General features: G+C 44.4%; 2 protein-coding genes across 4 annotated transcripts; both read right to left on the minus strand.

The window, feature by feature from the left end:
* Positions 1 to 3,408: 3,408 nt before the first annotated feature.
* Positions 3,409 to 14,382, minus strand: SLC25A14 (solute carrier family 25 member 14). Of its 2 annotated transcripts, none has more exons than XM_083372173.1 (9): positions 14,159 to 14,382; positions 12,197 to 12,344; positions 11,526 to 11,620; positions 8,920 to 9,005; positions 7,579 to 7,674; positions 6,023 to 6,147; positions 5,276 to 5,411; positions 4,908 to 4,988; positions 3,409 to 3,865 (listed from the first exon to the last, which is right to left on the minus strand). In XM_083372173.1, the coding sequence occupies exons 1-9, from the start codon at positions 14,220 to 14,222 to the stop codon at positions 3,824 to 3,826; spliced, it is 873 nt and encodes a 290-aa protein (XP_083228299.1). In that variant the 5' UTR covers positions 14,223 to 14,382; the 3' UTR covers positions 3,409 to 3,823. The 2 variants fall into 2 exon arrangements, with proteins under 2 accessions (XP_083228299.1, XP_083228300.1); XM_083372174.1 differs by lacking the exon at positions 14,159 to 14,382 and adding an exon at positions 13,588 to 13,690.
* Positions 14,383 to 17,263: 2,881 nt separating this feature from the next.
* On the minus strand, positions 17,264 to 21,600 carry RBMX2 (RNA binding motif protein X-linked 2). 2 transcript variants are annotated; one of them, XM_083371890.1, is made up of 6 exons: positions 21,543 to 21,600; positions 20,555 to 20,670; positions 20,382 to 20,433; positions 19,445 to 19,574; positions 18,908 to 19,088; positions 17,264 to 17,927 (listed from the first exon to the last, which is right to left on the minus strand). In XM_083371890.1, the coding sequence occupies exons 1-6, from the start codon at positions 21,545 to 21,547 to the stop codon at positions 17,518 to 17,520; spliced, it is 894 nt and encodes a 297-aa protein (XP_083228016.1). In that variant the 5' UTR covers positions 21,548 to 21,600; the 3' UTR covers positions 17,264 to 17,517. The 2 variants fall into 2 exon arrangements, with proteins under 2 accessions (XP_083228016.1, XP_083228015.1); XM_083371889.1 differs by lacking the exon at positions 21,543 to 21,600 and having other exon boundaries at positions 20,555 to 20,897.
* Between the last annotated feature and the right edge of the window lie 1,307 nt (positions 21,601 to 22,907).

The following is a 22,907-nucleotide window of genomic DNA, read 5'->3' on the forward strand; positions in this document are numbered from 1 at the left end:
TGTAGGTTTTTTTAAAAATGTCACTCTGAGAGCATCTCCTGGTAAGGTTCTTCTCTTACATGTTTCACCAAGTCTTCTGTCCAGGAGCAATGTTATTCCATGGTAAATGGGTGCAGAAATCAACTTTCCTGATTTGTTTCCCCCCCCCCCCCCATAGCAGTAAGAAGTTCAGGGCCACTTTGAAGACTATATCTCCAACTTACAAAGCTATTTATTTTTTCTTAACTATGCATTATGACTAAGCTCTAAAAGGCAATGGTGGCAGTGCCAAGAGACTCCCAAACTCTAGTCCTAGCACTGGAAAGGAATCAAAAACCTTGGTTCCAAAGAAGCTCCCATTTTAGATCATCTAGAGATGTTTGGATAGTTCTTGAAGATATGCGGCCATTTATTGGTTCATGGGTTCTGACAGAGTAACAGCAGCTTAGTCATAATGTACAGTTGGTTATCTATAGACGGTGAACTGCTGCTTTTTACAAGAACAGGGTCAACTAAGGATGCATCCTTATGGTCAGTTGAGGTCAACAGCCTTGAGGTTTTTACTCTTTGTCTCCCATAAACATACCATAAAAAGAAAAACGGGGAGAAATGATGAAAAAAGAAACACAGTTTATTTCTACAACGCATCCAAACCAACGTGGAGATCCACTCCATTAAGCTTATAAAGTTGGTTATACTTTTCCGCCATTCATGAAGAGATCGTATCCTGATGATTCCCTGTCGAATTAGATTGGCAGATGGAGCTTATTTACTCCCCCCGACCATTAATAGCTTGGATCCTGATAAATGAGCCTTGGAAAAACAAGAAATGGAACCTGGAGATTTCAAAAGCTGTAATTATATAATGCTTGCATTTCTTCTCTATGGAAACGGAGGACAGGAACCACACTTTGCTGAACGCAAACTAGATTAGCCTTGTTTGTGCATTAACAGTGACAACATAGGCCACGTGGTACAGCAGGATCAAGCAAGCCAAATTCATAAAGGCCAAAGTGGGAAATGTTCCAATTCATGTCTGGTGCAGTGTGAGATTAAGGTGGGGATTGTCCATCTCTTGGATCAATGGCCATGTTTTAACATTGGAAGATTTTTCCTTCCCTATGGCAGAGTTTTCAGTTGATGCCCAAGTATTTCAAACTGATATATTTGCAGGATAATTTTAATTCATTTGCATCTCAGAACGGCAGCAAACTGTCAGTGGAGACTCCAAGACCCACCAAAATTAGGGGGCTAAAGTTTGCTCTTCCTGGATGAAGGTCAGACGTTCCTGGCTTGTGCTTTTTTTTTGCCTTGGCCCATCCTGAGCAGAAGGCCTTAAGCTAATCTACTGCACAATGTTGTGAGGGCAAAAGGAAAACAATTAGGTCCATTGACATTCTAACTCCTGGGAAGAAAACCAGAAAAAAATAAGCATGCGAATGGAGAATGGGAGACAGGCTTAAGGCAGGGGTCTTCAAACTTGGCAACGTTAAGACCTGTGGACTTCAACGCCCAGAATTCCTCAGCTGGCTGGGAGTTGAAGTCCACAAGTCTTAAAGCTGCCACGTTTGAAGACCCCTGGGCTAAGGTCAATGTTCTCCAAATCTTGTAATCCCATGAATAGGGATGCTTTATTCTACCCTGCAGATTGCAGCCTAGAAGGAAAGGCAACAATGCTTTACAGCAGAGGTCTCCAACCTTGGCAACTTTAAGACTTGTGGACTTCAACTCCCAGAATTCTGCTGGCTGGGGAATTCTAGGAATTGAAGTCCACATGTGTTAAAGCTGCCAAGGCTGGAGACCTCTACTTTACAGGGTTTTCTGGCAGTATTATCATTTGGTTATCCCTGTAAAGAACTCTCAGATCTAGGTAATCTTAACTTTGGAGAGACAGAGCAGGGCGGAAAATTAATGGCCTATTTTTTTTTAATTCCTTCCAGGTGATAAACAACCACCCTCCGTAAGCAAACCATTGGCTAGCGAAAAATATTGTGGGATGCTGTTGTTAAGGAGAGACTTTATTCAAACTTTATTAACACTCGGCGTTTAATTGCGCCAGTGATGCCAAGAAAGTCTGGCATACGCAAACAGAGCTCCGAGAAATTACCCGTTGAATCACTTTTATTGCCCTTTGATTGTGTTTGCCCTTTCAAAAACAGACATATGGAGGAGTGAACCATGCTGAAGAAACCCCAAAAAGGAAGAATATTAGCAAATATGTTGGAGCCCATTAGGGAGAATTGAACTGAAATGCCCATCTGTGAGGCCGGATCTCTCATCAACAGCAGTTGGCGTGTTGCCACAAAAACGTGACAAAGAAGATGCCAGTCCATCTGACCAGTGTGGGCGGAGGACTGTTGTGACTGGGAAAACTTCCAATGCCAGTTCCACCAACCACTTCGGATGGATCAGGGAAGTCAAGAGGATCATTCAGTTCTATACATTTGCTAGCTTGTGACTGATATTGTGGAGATCTCGGTTATGCACAGAACTGTCACACACGTTTTTGCTTGCTTAAGGGCTGAAGAATCCATCAAGGTTGAACCCTCTTCTATTTTCTTTCATAATAGTAAGACCCCCTCTCCCCAGGCACCTGCTGCGTGGCTATTTTTATTGCCCACTGTGTTGTCATGCACCTGCTGTAGTTGATTTGCATCATCAGGATTCATTCCCCTTTCCTAAGGACATCTCCATCTGTACCATGTCTTGGATACCCCCGTTCCTAAAAAAGCTATTTTTATCTGCTAAATGGTGATGGGAAGTGTAAGTTTTTTTTTTTTGTAGGAGAGAACCCATGTTGATTGTAGCCAAAAATCAGGCTTCGGGTCCAATGCCATCTTTTCAACTAAGAGATTTCATTAAAAGGCGCAAGCTATTTGTGAGTTGCTAAAAATCAAGTCTCCTTCTGATTTTTCGGTCTTAGCATGAGAGTTATCCTGCAGTCAACCAGGAACTACAATTCACTGGATGAATCTTGAGGATTACCCGGGTGATCCTTTCCCTAGAGTTGAAGTGGTTTGCAACGGTACCAAGTCAGGATTCGGGGGAACATTAATTTAACCCTGGCAGGTGTACAAATCACGTAGCTGGACAGGCCATTCTTATTTCCTCCTTTCAAAGAAAGATCTGTCATTTAAACATGTAGGCGCCTGCCCTATTTGAAGAAAAATGTTATAGTTGCAGTCTTGCAGATATATTCAATAAATTTGGACTTTTGACAAAGAATTAAAAGGGAGACTGATATAGCTATTTCAAGCTTCTTTGCTCTCATCAGTCAGCCACACCCTTCTGAGATTTGAACCTGGGCTGCTTTGCATGTTAGGCAGTTGTTTTAACCTCTAGGCCACAGGCTCTTTCTCACTTTGTCAGCTACCTCAGGGAGGGAAGAGACGAGGGTTGCAGATATATACATACACGCACATCACAGGATTTGATTCCAATAAATAGTTTTAATAGGGTTACATGACACTGGAAGGAGGACTGCAGCAGCCCCCATTATTTCCCCTTTTCCTTTGGCATTAGCCAAAGGGAGGGGGATTGCCTGGCAGTGAAAAGGATTTCTGACTCAAAGCTCTCTTCATGGAAGATACAAACACAGACGTAAGTGCTCTCCCTCCACGTTCCATCGTCTTCCTTGGGGGAGAAAGCACATGCGCTGGGCTCTGAATACTGCATTTGTGGACCCATTCTACCCTTCCCCTGAAGCCACCCTCCCAATACTGAGCACTCAGCACATGGAGGGTAAAACAAAGTCCATGTAGACAAAAAAAAAAGGAAATACGTGAAGATGCAGAAATGGAGGGGAGCAGGAAAGTCAGTTGGATTACCAATCCGAATGGGCATCTTAAAAAGGGAGCCTCTTCAGCTGCTCATAGGTGATAAAAAACTGCCACTGAGTTAAAGAAATAGCTTTCAAAGGAGGAATTTCTAATCGTTCCCTCCCTCCTCTGGCTCTCATTTCCAGCTAAGTAACATGTCTAGTTTTGCATTTCAACGAGCCCAAGAGCCCAAGCAGACTTACAGGGTTAGAACTGCAGAAATCAAGGGAATATGTTAGTGTCAAAAGTAGGGAAATTTAAAAGCAATACACAAATTAACAGCTCTGATTCTCCCCCCCCCCCGCCCCAATTTGGAATTATAACAGTTGATCATCATCTCCATGACACTAACGCAGGCGAACCGTGATAAGGAAATAGGGATATTTTATATCGCTCCAGTGGAAGGAACAGCTCTGGAGAGCTACCCAAAGATGAGCTAATAGCCTGAGTGCATCATAAATGTGTGAAGGTGCCTTATAAATTTGGCAGAGTTCTCCAGTCACTTATGCAGGAGTCTTTCCCAAGCCTTAAAAGAGTCAGGAACTGGATTTGATAAGGATAGAATATAACCAAGTTGCTCTTCTCTGCTCCCCTGAAGTGTGTAGAATTATTCAACTCACAAATTCATACGTGCGGTTTACATCAGCACGCTCCCAAGAAAAATGCACTGTTCAAAGGTCTCTGCGGAACAAATCGTTCGGGAAGGCTAAACTGGCCCTTAATCGTATCAGTTAAAAATTCAGAAGCTCCCTTTGCCTAAATTTGACCCTAGCTTTCTTCGCTGTTGTGATTCAGCAAGTTGTGTGAGTCAAACGTGACTGATTAATCACTCAAAGCGTTGTGTAAACACAAGAGTTGATGTAGCCATCCAAATTAACTTAAAGCAAATGTTGTTTAACAGGCACGTTCACGCACTCAGCTAGCTCAGTAAAAATGACTTACTCTTCTGGTTCCTACCACATACATCAGAACGGGTAACTTAAAATTCAGTATTGGCAGGAAATTTGCCGTTATCTACAAAAGTCTTGGCTACGATCGATAATGGCTTCAAAAATATTCCCCAGCCTTCCCACCGTGATACTGCCTCTGCTTTGCAGACAGAAAGGATACAATGATATTCCAGGGACCAAGTCTCAACCAATTTGGCCAGAATCCTTTGTAAAGTGCAAAGAAGCCCTCGCTTTTCCAAGTCTGCAAAGGCGATAAGAAACCACATTCAAAATACACCCTGGTCCATACTTTGTGTGCTGTCCCCAATATTTACTAATATTTACTGCCTTTAATCAGGAGCTCAAAGCACCCCATTTTCACCCCCACCTCAGCAAGAAAAATAGGCTGTAGAGGAGGAGGAGGAGGACAAAATCAACCAACGCATTTCCGTGACTTAGGGTGGAAATGAACCAGGTATTAGTCCAGCACTTGAACCACTACACCACACTATCCTGACTCCCTCAAAATGGGTGCACTCTATGTCTTACCTTTACCAGGCCATCCATTGTTCCCCTATAGAGCTCCACGCTTCCCACGATGGCCCGCTGATTCATCATGCGCGTTCGAACCACATCCACGGGGTTGGAAGCTACGGCACCAGCCAGTCCACAGGTAAAACTGGAACTGGACAGACAAGCATCGAAGAAACCATTTAAAGGCAGGTGGATTTCAGCAGAGTAACTAGAGACTGTGAATATCTTCCTTCTAGGTGGCACTGGTTCCAGGAACAGGCCTAGTACAATTCTTGGCAGAAAACGTGTGAAGAAACCCACAGGTTTTAATTGCGTGTAGCAGAATGACCCAAATCTTCCTCTGGGTTTTCCACAACTCATGTAAAATTTTAAGAACCGTAATGCCGGCACCTCACCAGAAGACGGGTTTGACGCAGCAGGGCTAAGTCTCTTTGCTCCTTACAATTTCTAACCGAGGTTCACATTTTGTTTTTGCTGTGTTTTAAAAGCTACAAGCTACGGATTACACACAATATCGGGCCATAAATGTTGGTTTATGTACCTGGGTTAACATGTCGTACTAAATCAAAACTAAACAAGTGCACAATGTGGCTTAGTGCAATGCCAGTCTCCACCCACTGGAAGGATGCACGCTCTCCAGAAATCACAGGGAAAAACACCACAGTGCCAAAATGTGAGCTCTTGACTACTCCACGCCCACAGCCAACACAATTTGAGAAGAATGCATTTAGGTTAACAACCAGAACAGTAGCAGGTACTCACATAAAATGTGTGAGAATTGTGTCCCCCATGAGTCCTGAAAGTATTAAGTGTTTCTTGGTGATGTCATAGACCGGTAACTCAACTCCTACCACAATAGCAGCTCGCTGAGCAGTGGGAACCACACCCTAGCCAGAGAAAAGACCAATAGTTAGAATGGCTTTAACCACGACATCACAATCAGTGACCTACTAAGTTCCATTCATCCCATCCTTAACTCTTTTGAAGTTGGCAGGTTGCTTCATTTTTCAAAGGGGGAAAAAAAACACAGTCCACTGGCTCTTAGGTCTGATCTCAAGATTCTTACAATATGCTTTAAAAAGATTGATCTATACATCTGAATAATCAACTTCTCTTTTGGCAAAATCCTGCTTTCATTAAGAAATGTTAATGCCAAAAATTAAAACCTCTTATTTGCTATGGGTTATTCTGGTTTATTTGCTTACTTGCTTTACCACTCTCGTTCCTCTAGAGCAGGGGTAAGCAACTTCGGCTCTTTTATGACTCATGGACTTCAACTCCCAGAATTCCTGCTGACATAAAAGAGCCGAGGTTGCCTACCCCTGCTCTAGAGAATTAAGATCTTACTGGTTAGTCCCTGAAAATTAAAAATAAGGGATTTTGGTGAAAAAGGATATTTCAATTGAGGAACAGGATTAAAACTATTCACTGCTAGAGATCTCTCTTCCAACATTTTTAAAAATAATTTTTATGACTGCTACCACCATGTTTATAACTTCCTTTCAGACACAACTGTGATACTAAAAATTCTAGAATCAGCCACCAGTTGTCAAATCTGCCTAAAGGGCTGAGCCTTAAATTCAACAAATTGTTTAAGCTGATGGACAGCAGATTCAAGTCTCCACTTAATAGCACTTAGCACCTGCAGTAGCACTTAGAATTATATACCGCTTCCTGGCGCTTTACAGCCCTCTAAGCGGTTTACACAGTCAGCGTATTGCCCCCAACAATCTGGGTCCTCATTTTACCGACCTCGGAAGGATGGAAGGCTGAGTCAACCTTGAGCCGGTGAGGATCGAACTCCTGGCAGTGGGGCAGAGTTAGCCTGCAATGCTGCATTCTAACCACTGTGCCGCCGCAGCTCGTAATAGTGGAAGGCCCTGGCCAAGTTTGAGGCAGTAATACTCTCTTTCAGACCGACCAACCTCACAGGCTTGAAGTGACAATGAACTGAAGGGACAGTGATTCTTTTGAGCACTACTGTGAGTGCTCAGAGGACTGATGATGTCACCTAGTTGGGTAACAAAACGCCTGCAAGACCACAACCAAGCTCAGAGAGCAAAAAGGACCCCACAGCCCTCCTCCTCCTCCTCCGCCCTGCAAACCCTCCCCCTTGTAGCATGGATGATGTTTCCTAGTTTGGTAATGAAAACGCCTGCAAGGAAATCACCAAGCTCAGACGGTATCGAGGACTACCCGAGGAAAGGCAGAATATAACCAAAAGAAAAAAACCGTCTTAGACATGCCTTCTCCCCCTTTTTCTTGGGAAGCAACCGCAAAACACACGGATAGTGGGAGGCAACCCAAGGGGCCCTTACCCTCCAGAGGCCCCGCGTGCCTTCTTGCTGGTAGATGTCGATGAAGCTCCCAATCATGCCTCCCTGAAACAGGCTGCCCTGAGCTTGCATTCGAATCTGAAAAGGAAGAGAGCCCGTGGACCTATGCAAGCCAACATGGTTGCTCGGAGGCCAAGGAACTACGCATGAATGTTCATTCCCGGCCTTGTTGGGTCACCCAAGCTTCTACCGCGGCATCCCGCCATCTCTATAATCTTTTTATTTTAAGCCTGCCTTATTCCCCCTGGTGCTTCCTAGCTGGGTAGAGATCCGAGTTTCTAGAATCCAACGCTAGCGTAGATTGGGAAAGGCCACCGGCAGCCTTTCCACTGCTGGATCGAGTCCGCAAGATCCTACTCTAAAAGTTACAATAGGCGGATTCCTTAGGATAGAGGAAAAGTCCTCGCATAGGAACTACAGGTAGTCCTCGACTTACTCATTTGGTGACCGTTCAAAGTTACAGCGGTACTGGGGAGGAAAAAAAAAGCGACTTAGGACCGTTTTTCACACTTATGACCCTGGCAGCATCCCCGTGGTCACGTGATTTACATTCAGATGCTTGACAACCGGTTCATGTATTTATCACGGACGCAGTGTCCTGGGGTCACGTGATCCGTCTTTGGCAATGTCCTGACAAGCAAAGTCAATGGGGGAAGCCAGATTCACCGGGTTGCTAATTTAACAACTGCAGTGATTCACTTAACCGCTGTGGCAAGAAAGGTCGTAAAATGGGGCAGAGCTCACTTACCCGATTTCTCGCTTAGCAACAGAAATGCTGGACTCAATTGTGGCCGTAAGTCAAGGACTACCTGTAGTCACTTAGCCACTGTTTGAAGCTAGAACAGATTTCCGCCCCCAAAAGGTACACACTAGCACGCACGCACGCGCACACACACACACGTCGTAGCTGCAATTCAGGTGCTTGGCAGCCAACTCACCTTTACAGGTGGTTTCAGCATCCCATGGTCACAGGATATGATTTACGATATTTTGGCCAGACACTACCTAGTTTTTTCCCCAGCCAAAAATATCCATAGGAATGCATGGGGCTCACTTAACGGCTGCTGCATAAAAGGTCATAAAACCGGGTCGGTTACATGGATGCCTCGACTTACGACATCATGGCTGATGAAGGAAATTCTAGCGACCATTTTAGCCGTAAGTCAAGGACGGGCTGCAATCTATTGATAGAGCGGGACTGTTAGAATCGTCAAGTTACAGAATTTGAAAACTGCCAGGAAGTTTTAAAAAAAGAAGAAGCATCAACAGACCAGCAATGAGTACAGACAGTGAGATGTATCCCGCAAGGAAGACTCCTCTTACCTTTAGTACATCTGTTGGGTTAGCCAGAGTAGAGGAGATGACCCCTGAAATCACCCCGCAGATGACATTGATCAATAACGTTTCATCTGCAATTAGGAAGGACAGGATGTAACCCAAAACTCTGCTCAAGAAGAAAAAAGCGACAGGAGTAGATTTCAGGAAGGAAAAGCAAAGATGAGAGAATATATATTTTCATTCTCTTTTAAATATATAAATTTATTTATCTCTTTCTTGTGCCTAAGGTGTCAGGGATGTATCGTAAAACTGCAAAGATTCCAATCAAAGCCATTTTTTTCTCCAGACAGTTAAAACTAAAGCAGGGAGATTAGATTACGAATTTTAGATTACCAATTTCCTTGCTTTTCCCAGAATTGTTAAGATTCTGAAGGAATGCCACCCAATCCCTTAAGCTTCCTGGGAAGTATACGCAGAAAGGATTGTTGATAGAGATTAAGTAGAATCTGAGAACTGGAACAAAAAAAACAAAACCCAGCCAATGAGATTAGAGAATTAGTTCAGAAAGGAAAAGCCAAGAGTTAGAGCAAAGTTAGGCTGAGAAGGGCAGGGGTACTGACCGCAGCAATCTCCAAAGAGACCGGGTCACTGTCTGCCCAGGGCCTGCAGGAAAACAAACATTTAAGACATAGTTCCCGTAAGCAGAGACCACAACATAGCATGTGTGATAGTGTGTAGGCAGAGGCAACTCGGTGGGCGATGAAAAGGCAGGCAGGGCAGCATAACATCTGATTATTATTTTTTTATCAGCATGATATTCCCGTGTTTTGAATTTTGGAACAAGCGTCAACATTACTGCATTCAGATGTGTGTATGTGTGTGTGTGTTTTAAGAAGAAAAGCACTGGATTCTAATCTTCCATAAGGAAAATAGGAGCGCCGTGCATCCAGAGACTTGATCTGGATTTATGAAAACGTCAAAAAAAAAATGGATCAAGAGGAAACCAAGTACAGGTAGTCCTCAACTTACGACCATAATTGAGCCCCAAAATTTATGTTGCGAAGTGAGAGAGTTGTTAAAAAGCGAGTTTTGCCCCATTTGATGGCCTTTCTCGCCACCCCTGCTAAGCGAATCGCTGCCGTTGTCAAGTTAGTAACGTGGTCCTTAAGTGGACCTGGCTTCCCCATTGACTTCGCTTATCAGAAAGGCAATCACATGATCTTGGGACACTGTAAATACGAATCACTTGCCAAGCATTCAAATTTTGATCAAGTGACCATGGGGATGCTGCAATGGTCGTAAGTGTGAAAAACGGTTCTAAGTCACTTTTTTTAGTGATGTTGTAACTTTGAATGGTCCCTACATGAACTATTGTAAGTCGAGGGCTACCTATAGCAGGGGTAGGCAACCTCGGCTCTTTTATCACTCATGGACTTTAACTCCCAGAATTCCTGAGTTAGCTATGCTGACTCAGGAATTCTGGGAGTTGAAGTTCATTTATTTATTTATTTATTTATTTATTTATTTATTTATTTATTTAGATTTATATACCGCCCTTTCCCGAAGGACTCAGGGCGGTTTACAGGGTATTTAAAAGAAAATCCATACAAAAGTTAAAACAATTAAAAAAGATTAAATGAAACCCTGAGAGAAAATAAAAACCCCAGTTAAAAATTAAAAATTCTCAGCCTGGGCCAGAGAGCTCGAAGAGCCAGGTCTTCAGGTCCCGGCGGAATGAACGGAGGTCGGGGGCAGTCCTAAGCTCCGCGGGCAGCTGGTTCCAAAGGGCAGGCGCGCCCACTGAGAAGGCCCTATCCCTGGGTGTCGTCCGCCGGCAATCTCTTACCGGCGGCACCCTGAGAAGACCCACCCTGTGGGAGCGCACTGGACGAAGGGAACTTGATGCCGGCAGCAGGTGTTCCCTCAGATATCCCGGACCCAAGCCATTTAGGGCTTTATAGGTCATTACCAGCACCTTGAATCTCACCCGAAGGGCAACCGGAAGCCAATGCAGCTCGCGGAGTAGAGGTGTTACATGGGAGTATCGGGGGACCCCCATCATGACTCGCGCGGCCGATGAGTCATAAAAGAGCCAAGGTTGCCCACCCCTGACCTATAGAAAGAAATGGGTGGAATGAAGGCCTGAATTTTGCTTGCTGCAGCAACTTTGCCCTCCGTGACCAAGCATTTCTCTTTATCACATCTGTTTCATCTAGAGAAGCATCCATGTCCTCTCTAATACAAACATCTGTGTAGGCTTACATAACTGCCTCACATAGCAGCTATTGATGAAGATTGATAACGCACACTATTTGCGGTCTAAGTGCAATGAAATAAGGCACAATACATCTCAAAATGATGTAGGAAGAATCAGAAGTAAAGATTTAAGGAGAGAAAAACTCAAACTCTCTTGGGGTAAAAAAAAATAGTAAGAAAGCACTTAATAGAACACAGGTGATTTTCTATCCCATCTTTATGACATCTTTTGCATTTTTAGTTCTCTCTTTGCCCACTTTGGGAATCTGAAAGTCCAGGAAGCTCAGATGAGCCACAGCCAGACTGATTAATTATCAGTTAGTTAATCTATCTGACACTTCATAGCTTTGTGAAATGGGAAAAAAACATGCACAATGTTTCCTTTGCATACCAACCTTCTAAACGGTTCACAAAAAGTCGTTTCAAACTCTGGTATATACCAATCTTTATGGTGCCGTAAGATGCTTGTCTTAATAATGCTGGTGCAATGCTGTAATCACAAAGAACAATGATCTAGGTAGGAAAACAGCAGCACTCCCCCACTTCATTTAGCCCAGCCCCACAACAAACAATCCTGAACCAAGTAACTCATGGGTCATGTGATCCCAACCACATTGCTGTACAGAGAGTCCTCCACTTAGGCCCACAATTGAGCCCAAAATTTATGTTGCTAAGTGAGACATTTGTTAAGTGAGTTTTGACCCATCCTGTAACGTTTGCTCACTGAATCACTACAGTTGTTAAATTAGTAACACAGTTGTTAAGTGAATCTGGTTTTCCCATTGACCTTGCTTGTTAGAAGGTTGGAAAAGGGGATCACTTGACTCCGGGACACGGCGACCGTCATAAATAGGAGTCAGTTGCCAAGCATCCCGATATAAATTATGTGACCATGGGGGTTCTGCAATGGTCATAAGCGTGAAAAATGGTCATGAGTTACTTTCTTCAGTGCTGCGGTAACTTTGAACGGTCCCTAAATGAACTGTGGTTAAGTCAAGGACCAGCTTTGTAGGGTAGGGAAAGAAGCTGTGCACACAGGAGAGGAACAGAGGGGTGCTGTACTTACCCAGAGTATAATGCTAGAACGCCTTCTTCTCTGGAGATGCGGAACAAGGCATGGAACATGCCCCGGTATTTGATCTCTCGGAAACGGGAATCAATGCTTTGACCTTGGACCTGAAGTCGTGTTTTGGTGAGATCCACAGGGAAGGTCCCTAGGAAAGAAGAAGCTGCTGAATCACACAGCGATACTTAAGAAGTGATCTAATGGCTGCTCTAACATGTTAGCTGTTCCGCAATTTGTGGGACTGACTACAGCAGTCACAGGCCTGCCTTTTCCCCCCCTGGAGCCGAAGGGGGTTTGAGGCTAGCCAAATTATCCATCTTGATCTAATAAAATTCTTCACGGTACCAGCACCCCAAGAGCTGTAAAGAACATCAGGGGATTCTCCAGGGGTGTTTGTGGTGAAATGTAGGCCAGATTCCCAACAGGGAGTCCAGAGGAATAAGAGACAGTTAAGTTTTTGGTCGGGAAGAAGAGAGTATATATTTAATGATGCAGGTTAATAATGCTTTAGTTTAGCAAGATTCTATCTATAGGTGAGGAACAATGAAGGAGTCTGCTTCAAAGTAACTTTTGGACCTTTGTTATTCCACCTTAGGCTTTGTGCTGACTCAGACTAACTGATTTTCAGAAGTCCGGTGGGTACCACTCTTATTAATTTATTAAGAAAATATATATGGCTGCCCAATTCACTCATAACGATCCTGGATAGGTTACAGAAGTAAAACCCCAAATATAAAACCCAACAAACCCCAGTGGACAACAACCGAGCCAATCGCTTAATGGGCTCTGTATCTCCCTGCTGCCCAGGTCCATTGGCAGAACGTTTTCATGGCTTAGCTTTCAAAAGAGCATCAGGGTGGGGAAAATCTTATTTTTGCAGGGATGATGTTGCAGAAAAAGGGAACCATCATGGAGAAGACCCTTTTTCTTGTTCCCACAAGATGGACCTCCTCAGTGGGGAAGACCTGCAACACACCCTGCCTCTCCCATTTTTTTTACTTAGCAAAGGTAAGTTAACATTTTAGCAGAAGAGAGTTAGAAGGGACCTTGGAGATCTTCTAGTCCAACCCACCCGCTCAGGCAGGAAACTCTGCATGATTTCAGACAAATGGTTGCCCAATCTTTTCTTAAAAACCTTCAGCGTTGCTGCACCCACAATTACTGGTGGGAAGTTGTTCCAGATTACGTTCCAGATTAAGTCCTCGACTTACACAGTTCATTTAGTGACTGTTCCAAGTTACAACAGCAGTATGGAAAAAGCGACTTATGACCGTTTTTCCAACTTAAGGCCACTGCAGCCTTCCTAGTGGTCTGGCGATCAAAATTCAGACGCTTGGCAACTGACTCATATTTACGACGGTTACAGCCTCTCGGGGGGTCACGCGACCCACCTTTTGCGACCTTCTGACAGTTACAAACTTAACATCTGCAGCGATTCACTTAACAACTCTGGCAAGAAAGGTCGTAAAACGGGGCAAAGCTCACTTAACAACTCAGCAAGACAAATTTGTGGTTGTAAGTCGAGGACTGATGAAAATTTTAGGGCGAAGTCAGATCCGATTGGTGTACATTCAAAGTGACAATAAAGTTATCATCATCATCATCATCATCATCATCCTGTGAAAACCAAGAGCCACATTTGCATTTGCACAGGGAGAACTGCGGCGCTGCGGTGCTCTTCTCCCAACTAAGGACTGGACACCCAAGGTCAATTGCTGGACAGTGACTGGAGGGCGGGGAGCTGGACCAAGGCCTGTCCGCCCAGCGGACCCCCCTGCCCTTCCACGCCAGGTCTCCGCGGACCGAGGCGGAGCGGCAGGGTCGCCGCGCAGTAGAGCCGGGCTGGGGCGTTGCTAGGCGCCGGGGAAAGGGCGTGGCCTACTGCCCGGTAACTCGAAAGGGGAGCGTCCGAGAACCCGCGCATGCGCGCCCGGCCCTGCCTGTCCTCTCCATCTCACCCACCGAATTCGGCCACGAGCGAGGCCAATCCACCGTAGACGAACGGCTTCCAGCTGAGGGCCGACATCGCGGCTGTGGAGGAAGGGAGCCGGCGGGCCCCCTCCCCCCTTTCCCGGTGCACCTTCGTTCTTTCTGCGCGCCAGCTGCGCTCCCTCGGTTCTTCCCCGGCCGGAGAGGATTCGCGCTGGGTCCGGACGGCAGCCGGGAAAGGCCAAAAGTATTAACAAGAAAAGGAAAAAAAAGGGCTTCGCTCTCGGCGGGCTGGGGAAAAATGCGGAGGAGAATCTCGAGGCTTGCGATTGGACGTGCTGGTGGGCTGGGGCTAAAAGTAGCCAATGAGAGAGCGGCGGAGCCCAAACGTCTGGCCTGGGCGAGGGCCGCTGCCCCACCCTCCTCCTCTGGCGAGGCGTTCTCTTCAAGATCAAGGGGGCGGGGCTGAAGAGGAGGGGGCGGAGCCCAGCGGGAAGAGAAGGCTTTGATCTTGCCAAGGGCACCTTTCCATCACCCGCAAATGGGGGAACAAGAGACCTGCGGGAGATGCACAGAAGCCATCTTGTGCGTGTGTGTGTGTGTGTGTGTGTGCAGCTCAAGAGGGCGCCCCCATCTGCAATAGGGACAATCTTGCTTCTTCAGGTTCCCCCTGGTTGGGCATTCACCAGTGGAAGTACAGCCTTAGGGATAGAATGGAGGGCCGGCTGCATCCACAAGTGCTGAAGGTCTATCTAGCACAGGGGTAGGCAACCTTGGGTCTTTTATGACTCGTGGACTTCAACTCCCAGAATTCCTGAGCCAGCTTGCTGGCTCAGGAATTCTGGGAGTTGAAGTCCACGAGTCATAAAAGACCCAAGGTTGCCTACCCCTGATATAGCAGATGTGTTCCTTCGCAAGTGAAGCCATTATATCAGTTTAGGGATCAGTCTAGTGTGCAGCCTCTCAGAAAATGGGTTGTGTAAACTGTCATTTGCAAACGTATTTTGGATTATCGCCCTCGATGGCTTTCTCACTCTCCTGTCAGTTTATCAGCGCTTGCCATCCCCTTGCGAAATGTCTTGAGGTACAGCGTTTTAGTTGGAAGATGAGAAGAAATGCACCTTCTCGTCTTGCCAATAAGACAGAAAAGAATATTGGTAGCTCCGGGTTGACCTTTCATTAACCAACCCAGAGTAACATGGGTGTTAGAAGGGAGTTCTTAATAAAATATTAATCTCTTCTCTGCAGGGGAGGGAAACGGGATTCAAAGATATATTTTTTATCCAAAACATGTGTTGATTAAACATGTCAGATCTTCACGGTTTAGCATAGAGGTGTGTTCCTTGTTGCATTTCTACTTTATGCATTTGCCCACTCCCAAAAAATGGTCGGGAAGCCAAGACAAATTCATGGATGTTTTCCACTATTTTTTTTAAAATTAAAAATATAATGAATACATAACACAGTCATACAGTTAGTCTGTATGTTTAAAAATGTCTCGCTGACATATATTCAGAATTATAGTTTGATAATTTAGAGCTCCTTAAGACTTACAACAAGCCTTTGGGGGGCTAAATACAGCCCTTGGCTTGGGCACTTTTGTTTAGGTGCCCAACCTAGAAGTTTGCATACTTCCTTTGCTCAGCCTATTCATCTACCATCAGATCAGCTCATGACAGTTTACCAGCACAACAATCAAATAGTACAAAGATGCAGTGTTCACTGATCAATGAACAATTACCTTCACCATTGTCATCCCTAATGTGCATAGCAAGTTATTGAAAGACTAGAAAAGTTCTGCTTAATTACCTATAACACTGCAAGGATGCCAAGGTGAATATCAACCAGGCCACTGGGGGGGGCTGCTCTGCAAAGTGAGAACCCCCTCCCCCAAAAAACACATTATTGGTGAGCTCCCACCTCACCTAACCTTTGTATCTCCCCTTGGGAGAAAGGTCCAAAGCAAGTGAATTTCACATAAAGGCAGCCTTGGAAGAAATCTGGGGTCAAAGGGGTTTCATCAATTACAATAAGCACTTTGAAATGCACCTGGAAGCCAATGCAATGCTCACAATGCTGGGGTGGTTAGCTGCATTTTGTATCAATATTCAAAAGCATGTGCATCTAAAATATGTTCAGTAGCCTAGCTAGTGGTGATAAGGGCTTAAGTCACACTCCATGGGGCCTTTTGCTCCCGATAAGGCTGCAAATGGCACATCTCCCTTATCAGGACAAAAAATAAATCAGCTGCCTCTGCAAACAGAAACAGTGTGTTGTGTACATTTTCCACCACTGCCAGTAAAAAAAAATAGTGCCTGAAGGAAGAAAAACAAAATAAAAGTAGAAAAGGAGCCGGCCAAAATAAGAGAGGGCGAGAGAATGCAAACTGGCAGATGCACACCCACAAGAGAGGAACCGTGTTAGATGCATGGGTGCGTGTGTGAGTGAGAGGATGAATGGATGAATTGATGCGATGAGAAAGGACATGAACCAAAGTTTCAGCTTTGCTCCAATCAACCTCATATGCATATGCATATCCTGATTGCTTAGCCAAGGGAATGCAGCCCCTGCCTTGAAAAAGACTGCTCCTCCCTTGCCATACAATTATACTGCAACGAAGCAAAGGTAAAGGTGTTCCTGCAGATAGGAACTTGGCTAGTCGTGGCAGACTTTAGGAGGCGGTGCTCATATGTCTTTCTTCAAGCCACTGAGCCCGTGCTCCCCAAAGACATTCTTGACATCATGTGGCCAGCATGACATCACGCTGCACTGCAAAACGTAACGGCAAAACACAGAACGCTGTTACCTTCCCACAGAAGTGGCACTTAATTATCTACTTGCCTTTATGGGCTTTTGATCTGCTAGGTTGGCAGGAGACAACAGGCAAGTGACGGGAACTCACCCCACTGCACGGAAGTACGACTCAAACTGCCAGAGCACAGATCTTCTCCTTTTAAGCCATCGCACCTCTATACCGCAACTTAAGGAGGATAAGTGCAAAAAGTGCAAACAGCAGAAATGAATTTGGCACGTGAAGCTGCAGACGTGGCAACCGTTCAAAGTGGACTTATTAAGCCTAGATTTTGAAGTGTGCGTGCGTGTGTGTGGGGGGGGGGGAAGAATGGGTCACACGGCTGCTTTGCCTCTGGAATTCAGGCCTTTACTGCAAAAGGGTAGGCAAAATAGCACCTTGATTTTGTTTCTTGTGGTTTTCCTTTCCGGAGAGAAAAAACCGCTGCTCCAAACAGCACCCGAGTTTCTTCCTCCAATTCCAAAATTTAATGCTGCGCTGCCCCCCCCCCGCACCCCGCCTGTTTCACCGAGCCAATGTTCTGACAGCACAGGCTACAGCTGCCCTTTCTTGCGCGCAAGGAGAGAACGCAGCAGTTGAGTTAGTAACGATTTGGGGATTTCTCCCGGGAAGGCTTGTCTCTGTTTTTTGAGCGATCACGTGATCGGCTTTCTGATGTGGGCTGTCTATCTTGGATGGCCTCCGTTTTCTTCTGCTTCTCCACCCTGGGGGGCATTCTGCGCTCATATCGGTCCCTTTCTGAGCCTCCAGATGGCTCTACCCCACTCTCGTATATGAGCTCTTGTCCTGGTGGCATCCTACTCTGGTGCTGGTGCCCAGATGTGCTACCCCAGGTTTCCTGGTTTGGGCCAGCATAGCGTTCATAGTCCGGATCCTCCTTTTCCACTTTAATCTTGGATTTGGGGAAAAGCCCATCTCTACCAGGTTCCTCTTTCAGACGCTTCCGATGCTCTCGCTTTTCTTTCTTCTTCTTCTTCTTCTTCTTTTTTTCTGAAAGTACAAGAAATGCAAATCGAAAAGGATTTCCACAAATATCTCGTTCAGATGCTTCTCTATGCCTCCTTTATGCATTTCCTGGTATTCCATCTTTCCAGAAACTCTTTCCTAGCTTTCAAATTGGATGCGACTTTCTTTCTAAACGGTTTGACAGGGAGTGCTCCTAAAACCGTCTTGCCCCACTCTGCCTGACCATTTTTCTTTAATTCTGTATTTCTCTTGCTTACCTAGAAGTGTTGACTGTTAACCCTTAATATTTATTGTACCTCCTCTAACAAAAATGGCCAGCACTTTCTATTTCATTTTTGCTCAGTCTCCACAACTTTAAAATGTGTGAATTTCAACTCCCCAAATTTTAGCTGGGAAAGCGTAGGAGCTAAAATACAGGCATCTTACATTTGCTCAGAATGAGAAACAATGCTGAATTTTATCTTATATCACAACAGAGCTTTAAAAATAGGAAACCAGCCTTTTCTCTTCCATCCCAAAGTTCTTTTGGTTCTCTCAAAGTACTCCAGTTAACTGAGTCTGAAATACCACATGTAACATGTAACACCTCTGCTCCGCGAGCTGCATTGGCTTCCAGTTGTCTTCCGGGTGAGATTCAAGGTGCTGGTGATGACCTATAAAGCCCTAAATGGCATGGGTCCGGGTTATTTACGGGAGCACCTTTTGCCGGCGTCAACTTCCCATTGCCCTGTGCGCTCCCACAGAGAGGGCCTCCTCACGGTGCCGTCGGTCAGGGAATGTTATCGAAATGCTGCATACATTGTGTATTCCTACATCTGGAAGCTTCCCTCAGCTTTAAAATGAGATTTGCATACAGCATAGAAACATACAACAGCCTAGTTTAAATAAGGCACATTGTAGCACAGCATACTGTGTGAACCAAGTCAGCTGTGACTTGATCAAATGTGATTAGTTTTCCAATTTGTATAATTCTGGCCACAGAAAGAAAAAAAAAGACTTATCACCTTTCTTGTGCCTTTTTACTTCCATTTCATCTTCTTCTGAGGATTCAGCTGAACTCTGAGGAGGAGTTTTAACACCACAGCCTTTCTCTCGGACAGCCTTTGTAATCTCATCAATGTCCTCAGAATCTTTCGGTGGGCGGTAGTTGGCCACGTGGTCCACACGAATTGTCCTTCCTTTTATCTGCAAACATGATGAAATTATGAACATTATGAAACTATTGTTTCCCCCCCCCCCCCCACTGAAGCTACATGACCAGGTAACCATCAAATAGAAGCAATTAAGATTTTAGCTTAAGACACAGTGAAGCCTGAGATAATCTTTGGATTATTATGAAAAAGGCTTTATTTTTGCTGATATGAAAAGAGGATTTTTTGCCTGCTGCTCCCTTTCTGCTATGTCCATAAAGTCCTAAATAGGTTCACTGCATTCTTTCATAAAAGGCCTTAGTGTTTTTAAATATATATTTTATGTGAAACTGGGTCACAGCCCAATCAGAGCAGCAAAATATCCAGAGGATCTTCAACGGCTAAACTAACCTTTATCCCATTAAAGTTATCAACTGCGAGAATAGTGCTTCGCTGATCTTCGTAGCAAATGAAGCAGAAACCTTTGGATTTCCCCGTCTTTTTATCACGTACCAAGTTTATGTTCACAATTTCTCCATACCTGAACAGAAAAATGGAAGTTGACAGTATTTAGTCTTAGGTGTAAAGAACAAAAAAAAGGAAATGGCAACAAGCAGGGATAATTTTGAGAAATACAAGTGTTGATGTAGGGCTTAAAGACTATAGCCCTTTTCCATACACTGAGACTAAGAATCATTTTACTAGATTACACCTCATCCAGCATTTTCAATCAAGTAGGTACATGCAAGTATTCATAAACCTCCCTGAAGCAGTGTATTTTCTAAACAACTACTTTAGCAAATAATCTCAGGGGGGGAAAACTGCCCTGAAATAGATGCTGTTCCAAAGTGCTTGGGTTTTCTCTAACAAAACACTTAAAATTAAAATCTTTTTCATATTTGTTTCAGCTAATCTGATGCTTTTAGTAAAAACTAAAGGCATCAGTTTAGCTAAATAAAATAAACATTTTTATTGTTCAGAGCTTTTTTAAAAAACATGGTGTCCATGGATTTACCCAATAGAGGAAATATCACATTTACACTGTAAAGCCTATAATAGCAAAGCATCTCCTTGGCAGTATTGTGGTAAAGACAAGAGCTGACAAAATTATTGGTAAAACTTCAAGACTACACTGCACTCTTTTGAAGTAAGCATTATTCAATTCAAAGCAGTTGCTTCCAAATAGATGTAGGTGATTTCACTATAAAAGTTTAAAGCTAATTCGCAAGTTAACCTTTTATTCCCATTATTTGCATTATAGTTTGGTTTTAATTGAAAAAGCAACATCAAAGCAATCTCAGAGAGACACCTCATTCTCTGAAGTTAAGTTTTCATTGTTCTTACTTACTGTGAAAATACACAGATAATGTCCCCTTCAGTCAGTTCATATGGCAATCCCCCTAGAAAGAGAAAAGAAGGGAAGGGATTATTAAATGTTTAGCCATTTTGCTATATGACAAATCATAAGTTTGACGCCACAAGGGCGTGACATGGTAAGATGTCTCTAGGCATATTACGCACCCACAAATACCCAGGCACTGCCACTATACTCTGCATGCCAGGAAACCTTATCCTGCACTCCCAGCTCTGCTTCACGCTCATTCAGCTCATTGATCAGCTTCACTTTGGTTAATGGGCTATGGAAGGAAAGAATAAAAACAATGAGTCTTAACCCTTTTAAACAGCGATCTTCCAGCAAGAGGTGGCGATCCCAACAATTACTTACACAGGTAGTCCTCAACCTACGACAATTGAGCCCAAAATTTCTGTTGCTAAGTGAGACACTTGTTAAGTGAATTTTGCCCCATTTTACGACTTTTCTTGCAAGTTTTAAGTGAGCGATTGCCATTGTTAAGTTAGTCCCATGGTTAAGTGAATCTGGCTTCCCCATTGATTTTTTGCTCGTCAAAAGGTCACTAAAGAGGATCACATGACCCCCAGGACACTGCAGTCGTTATAAATATGAACCAGTTGCCGAGCATCCAAATTTTGTTCACATGACCACGGGGATGCTTCAATGGTCATAAGTGTGAAAAATGGTCATAAGTCACTTTTTACAGTGCCAATTTGACTTCAAACGGTCACTAAATGAACTGTTGTAAGTTGATTCATTTTATCCCAACTTCATCCCAGAGATCTGTGCTACATACACAAATTGTATCCCTCCACGTCCACACACTAGGCCGGCAAGAGTGGTCAAGCTGAAAGAGGGGGCCTGAATTTTTCCAGCCCACAACAGGGTAATGTACTCCTCCTAACAGCTCAAGGCTTAGCTTTAAGAAGGGGAGCGGGGAAAAAATGGCAATGATAAATATTGCTAGATGAAAACGCACTCTGTGTAAGCCCAGAAACACTCTTCCGCATTAGTATTTCATCGATTCCATGCTTTATTCACAATGTAGTTCCGAAGTTGAATATTTATCCCAAAAGAAGCCCTGCTCCCCCTTTTCCCGCCTCCATAAAAATATTTATTAATACTATTCTTTCGTATTATCCAACTGCCGCTTACTTCATCCTGAAAGCGTCCTCCTGGATTTGCACATGCGGCCTTACAGCCCGCTGTACTGCGCAAGCGTAAGCCCGCCTCTCCCTCTCTCCGATAGGCTGCGTCTCCTGAGCTGTAATGATTGGCGATTTTCCCTTCCTTCCGCTTCATCTCCTATCCTCTCCCCCTCTGAAGTTCAGCGGGGAACCATAGAGATAGAAATGGGTAGAATAACACAAAGCGGAAGGAAAGACGTTATTCTGATGTCGCCGATCTAGGACGCTTATCGATGGTGAAAGTTCTGCAGTTCGCCTTGGAAGTTGGCAAACGAATTGCATTCGCGGTCCAAATGCTCCTAAAATCATTTTTGGGGTTCTAATTGCGCAGGGGACGCGGTGGCTCAGTGGGTTAGGACGCTGAGCTTGTCGATCGGAAGGTCGGCAGTTTGGCGGGTCGAATCCCGAGTGCCGCATAGCAGAGTGAGCGCCTGTTACTCGTCCCAGCTTCTGCCAACCTAGCAGTTCGAAAGCACGTAAAAAATGCAAGTAGAAAAATAGGGAGCACTACGGTGGGAAGGTAACAGCGTTCCGTGCGCCTTTGGCGTCTAGTCATGCCGGCCACATGACCACGGAGACGTCCTCGGACAAGCGCTGGCTCTTCGGCTTTGAAACGGAGATGAGCACCGGCCCTAGAGTCGGAAACGACTAGCACGCATGTGCGGGGGAACCTTTACCTTTACCTTAATTGCGCATCACGTGTTGCCTATGAATTCGTTGCCTGCCATGCATCATCTATTCTTAAAACCTTGAACAATGTGAATGTGGCCACTAGCCCTGATGTTTTTTTTAAAAAAGAATAGGCACGCTCTCGAGACAAACGTCAATGCATTCTAAAAAGATAACCAGACGTTGGCATCAAAATAATAATAATAAAAAGGCATGGGAAAGAGCCAAATAATTTTTAGTGTTGGAATAGTTGGGTTGCTAATCTGATTCCTGAAGAGGTATTTGGTGGACCGGACCAGCTGCAGCACCTGAGTTGGCCAATTAAAAAAAATTAAGCTATATCAGATCTACTTGTGTATTAGTGAAGACAGAATGGGCCTGGAATACCGTAGCTTGATAAGATGAGCAATGCATATAATAAAGATGAGTCAAGATCTTAGTCTCCTAGCACTCTAAAGACAGTTTATGTGACAACATTTCTCCTCCAAGATTATTGTTGGTAAATCAAGTTTTGATAAACACTCTTAGACAATCATCTTACCATGATGATTAAAAAAGGGACAGACCTTTTGTTAATGGGTTTGACATAAGGAAGGAGCACAAAGCCACAAAATGTAGCTGTTTTCCACTTCATACATCCTTATTGCCCATCATATGCTGCATC

The sequence above is a fragment of the Vipera ursinii genome, assembly GCF_947247035.1.
Source record: "Vipera ursinii genome assembly, chromosome: 12".
NCBI lineage: Eukaryota > Metazoa > Chordata > Lepidosauria > Squamata > Viperidae > Vipera > Vipera ursinii.

Coding starts and splice junctions, on each gene's coding strand:
- SLC25A14 (XM_083372173.1), bottom strand. CDS start 14,222: ATGTCGGCCCTCAGCTGGAAGCCGTTCGTCTACGGTGGATTGGCCTCG. Junction 12,345..14,158: donor CTCGCTCGTGGCCGAATTCG/GTGGGTGAGATG, acceptor CTTCTTTCCTAG/GGACCTTCCCTGTGGATCTC. Junction 5,412..6,022: donor ACAATTCTCACACATTTTAT/GTGAGTACCTGC, acceptor TTGTCTGTCCAG/TTCCAGTTTTACCTGTGGAC.
- RBMX2 (XM_083371889.1), bottom strand. CDS start 20,882: ATGGCAATCGCTCACTTAAAACTTGCAAGAAAAGTCGTAAAATGGGGC. Junction 20,434..20,554: donor CAGTGCCTGGGTATTTGTGG/GTGCGTAATATG, acceptor TTCTCTTTCTAG/GGGGATTGCCATATGAACTG. Junction 19,575..20,381: donor ATTATCTGTGTATTTTCACA/GTAAGTAAGAAC, acceptor TTTTCTGTTCAG/GTATGGAGAAATTGTGAACA.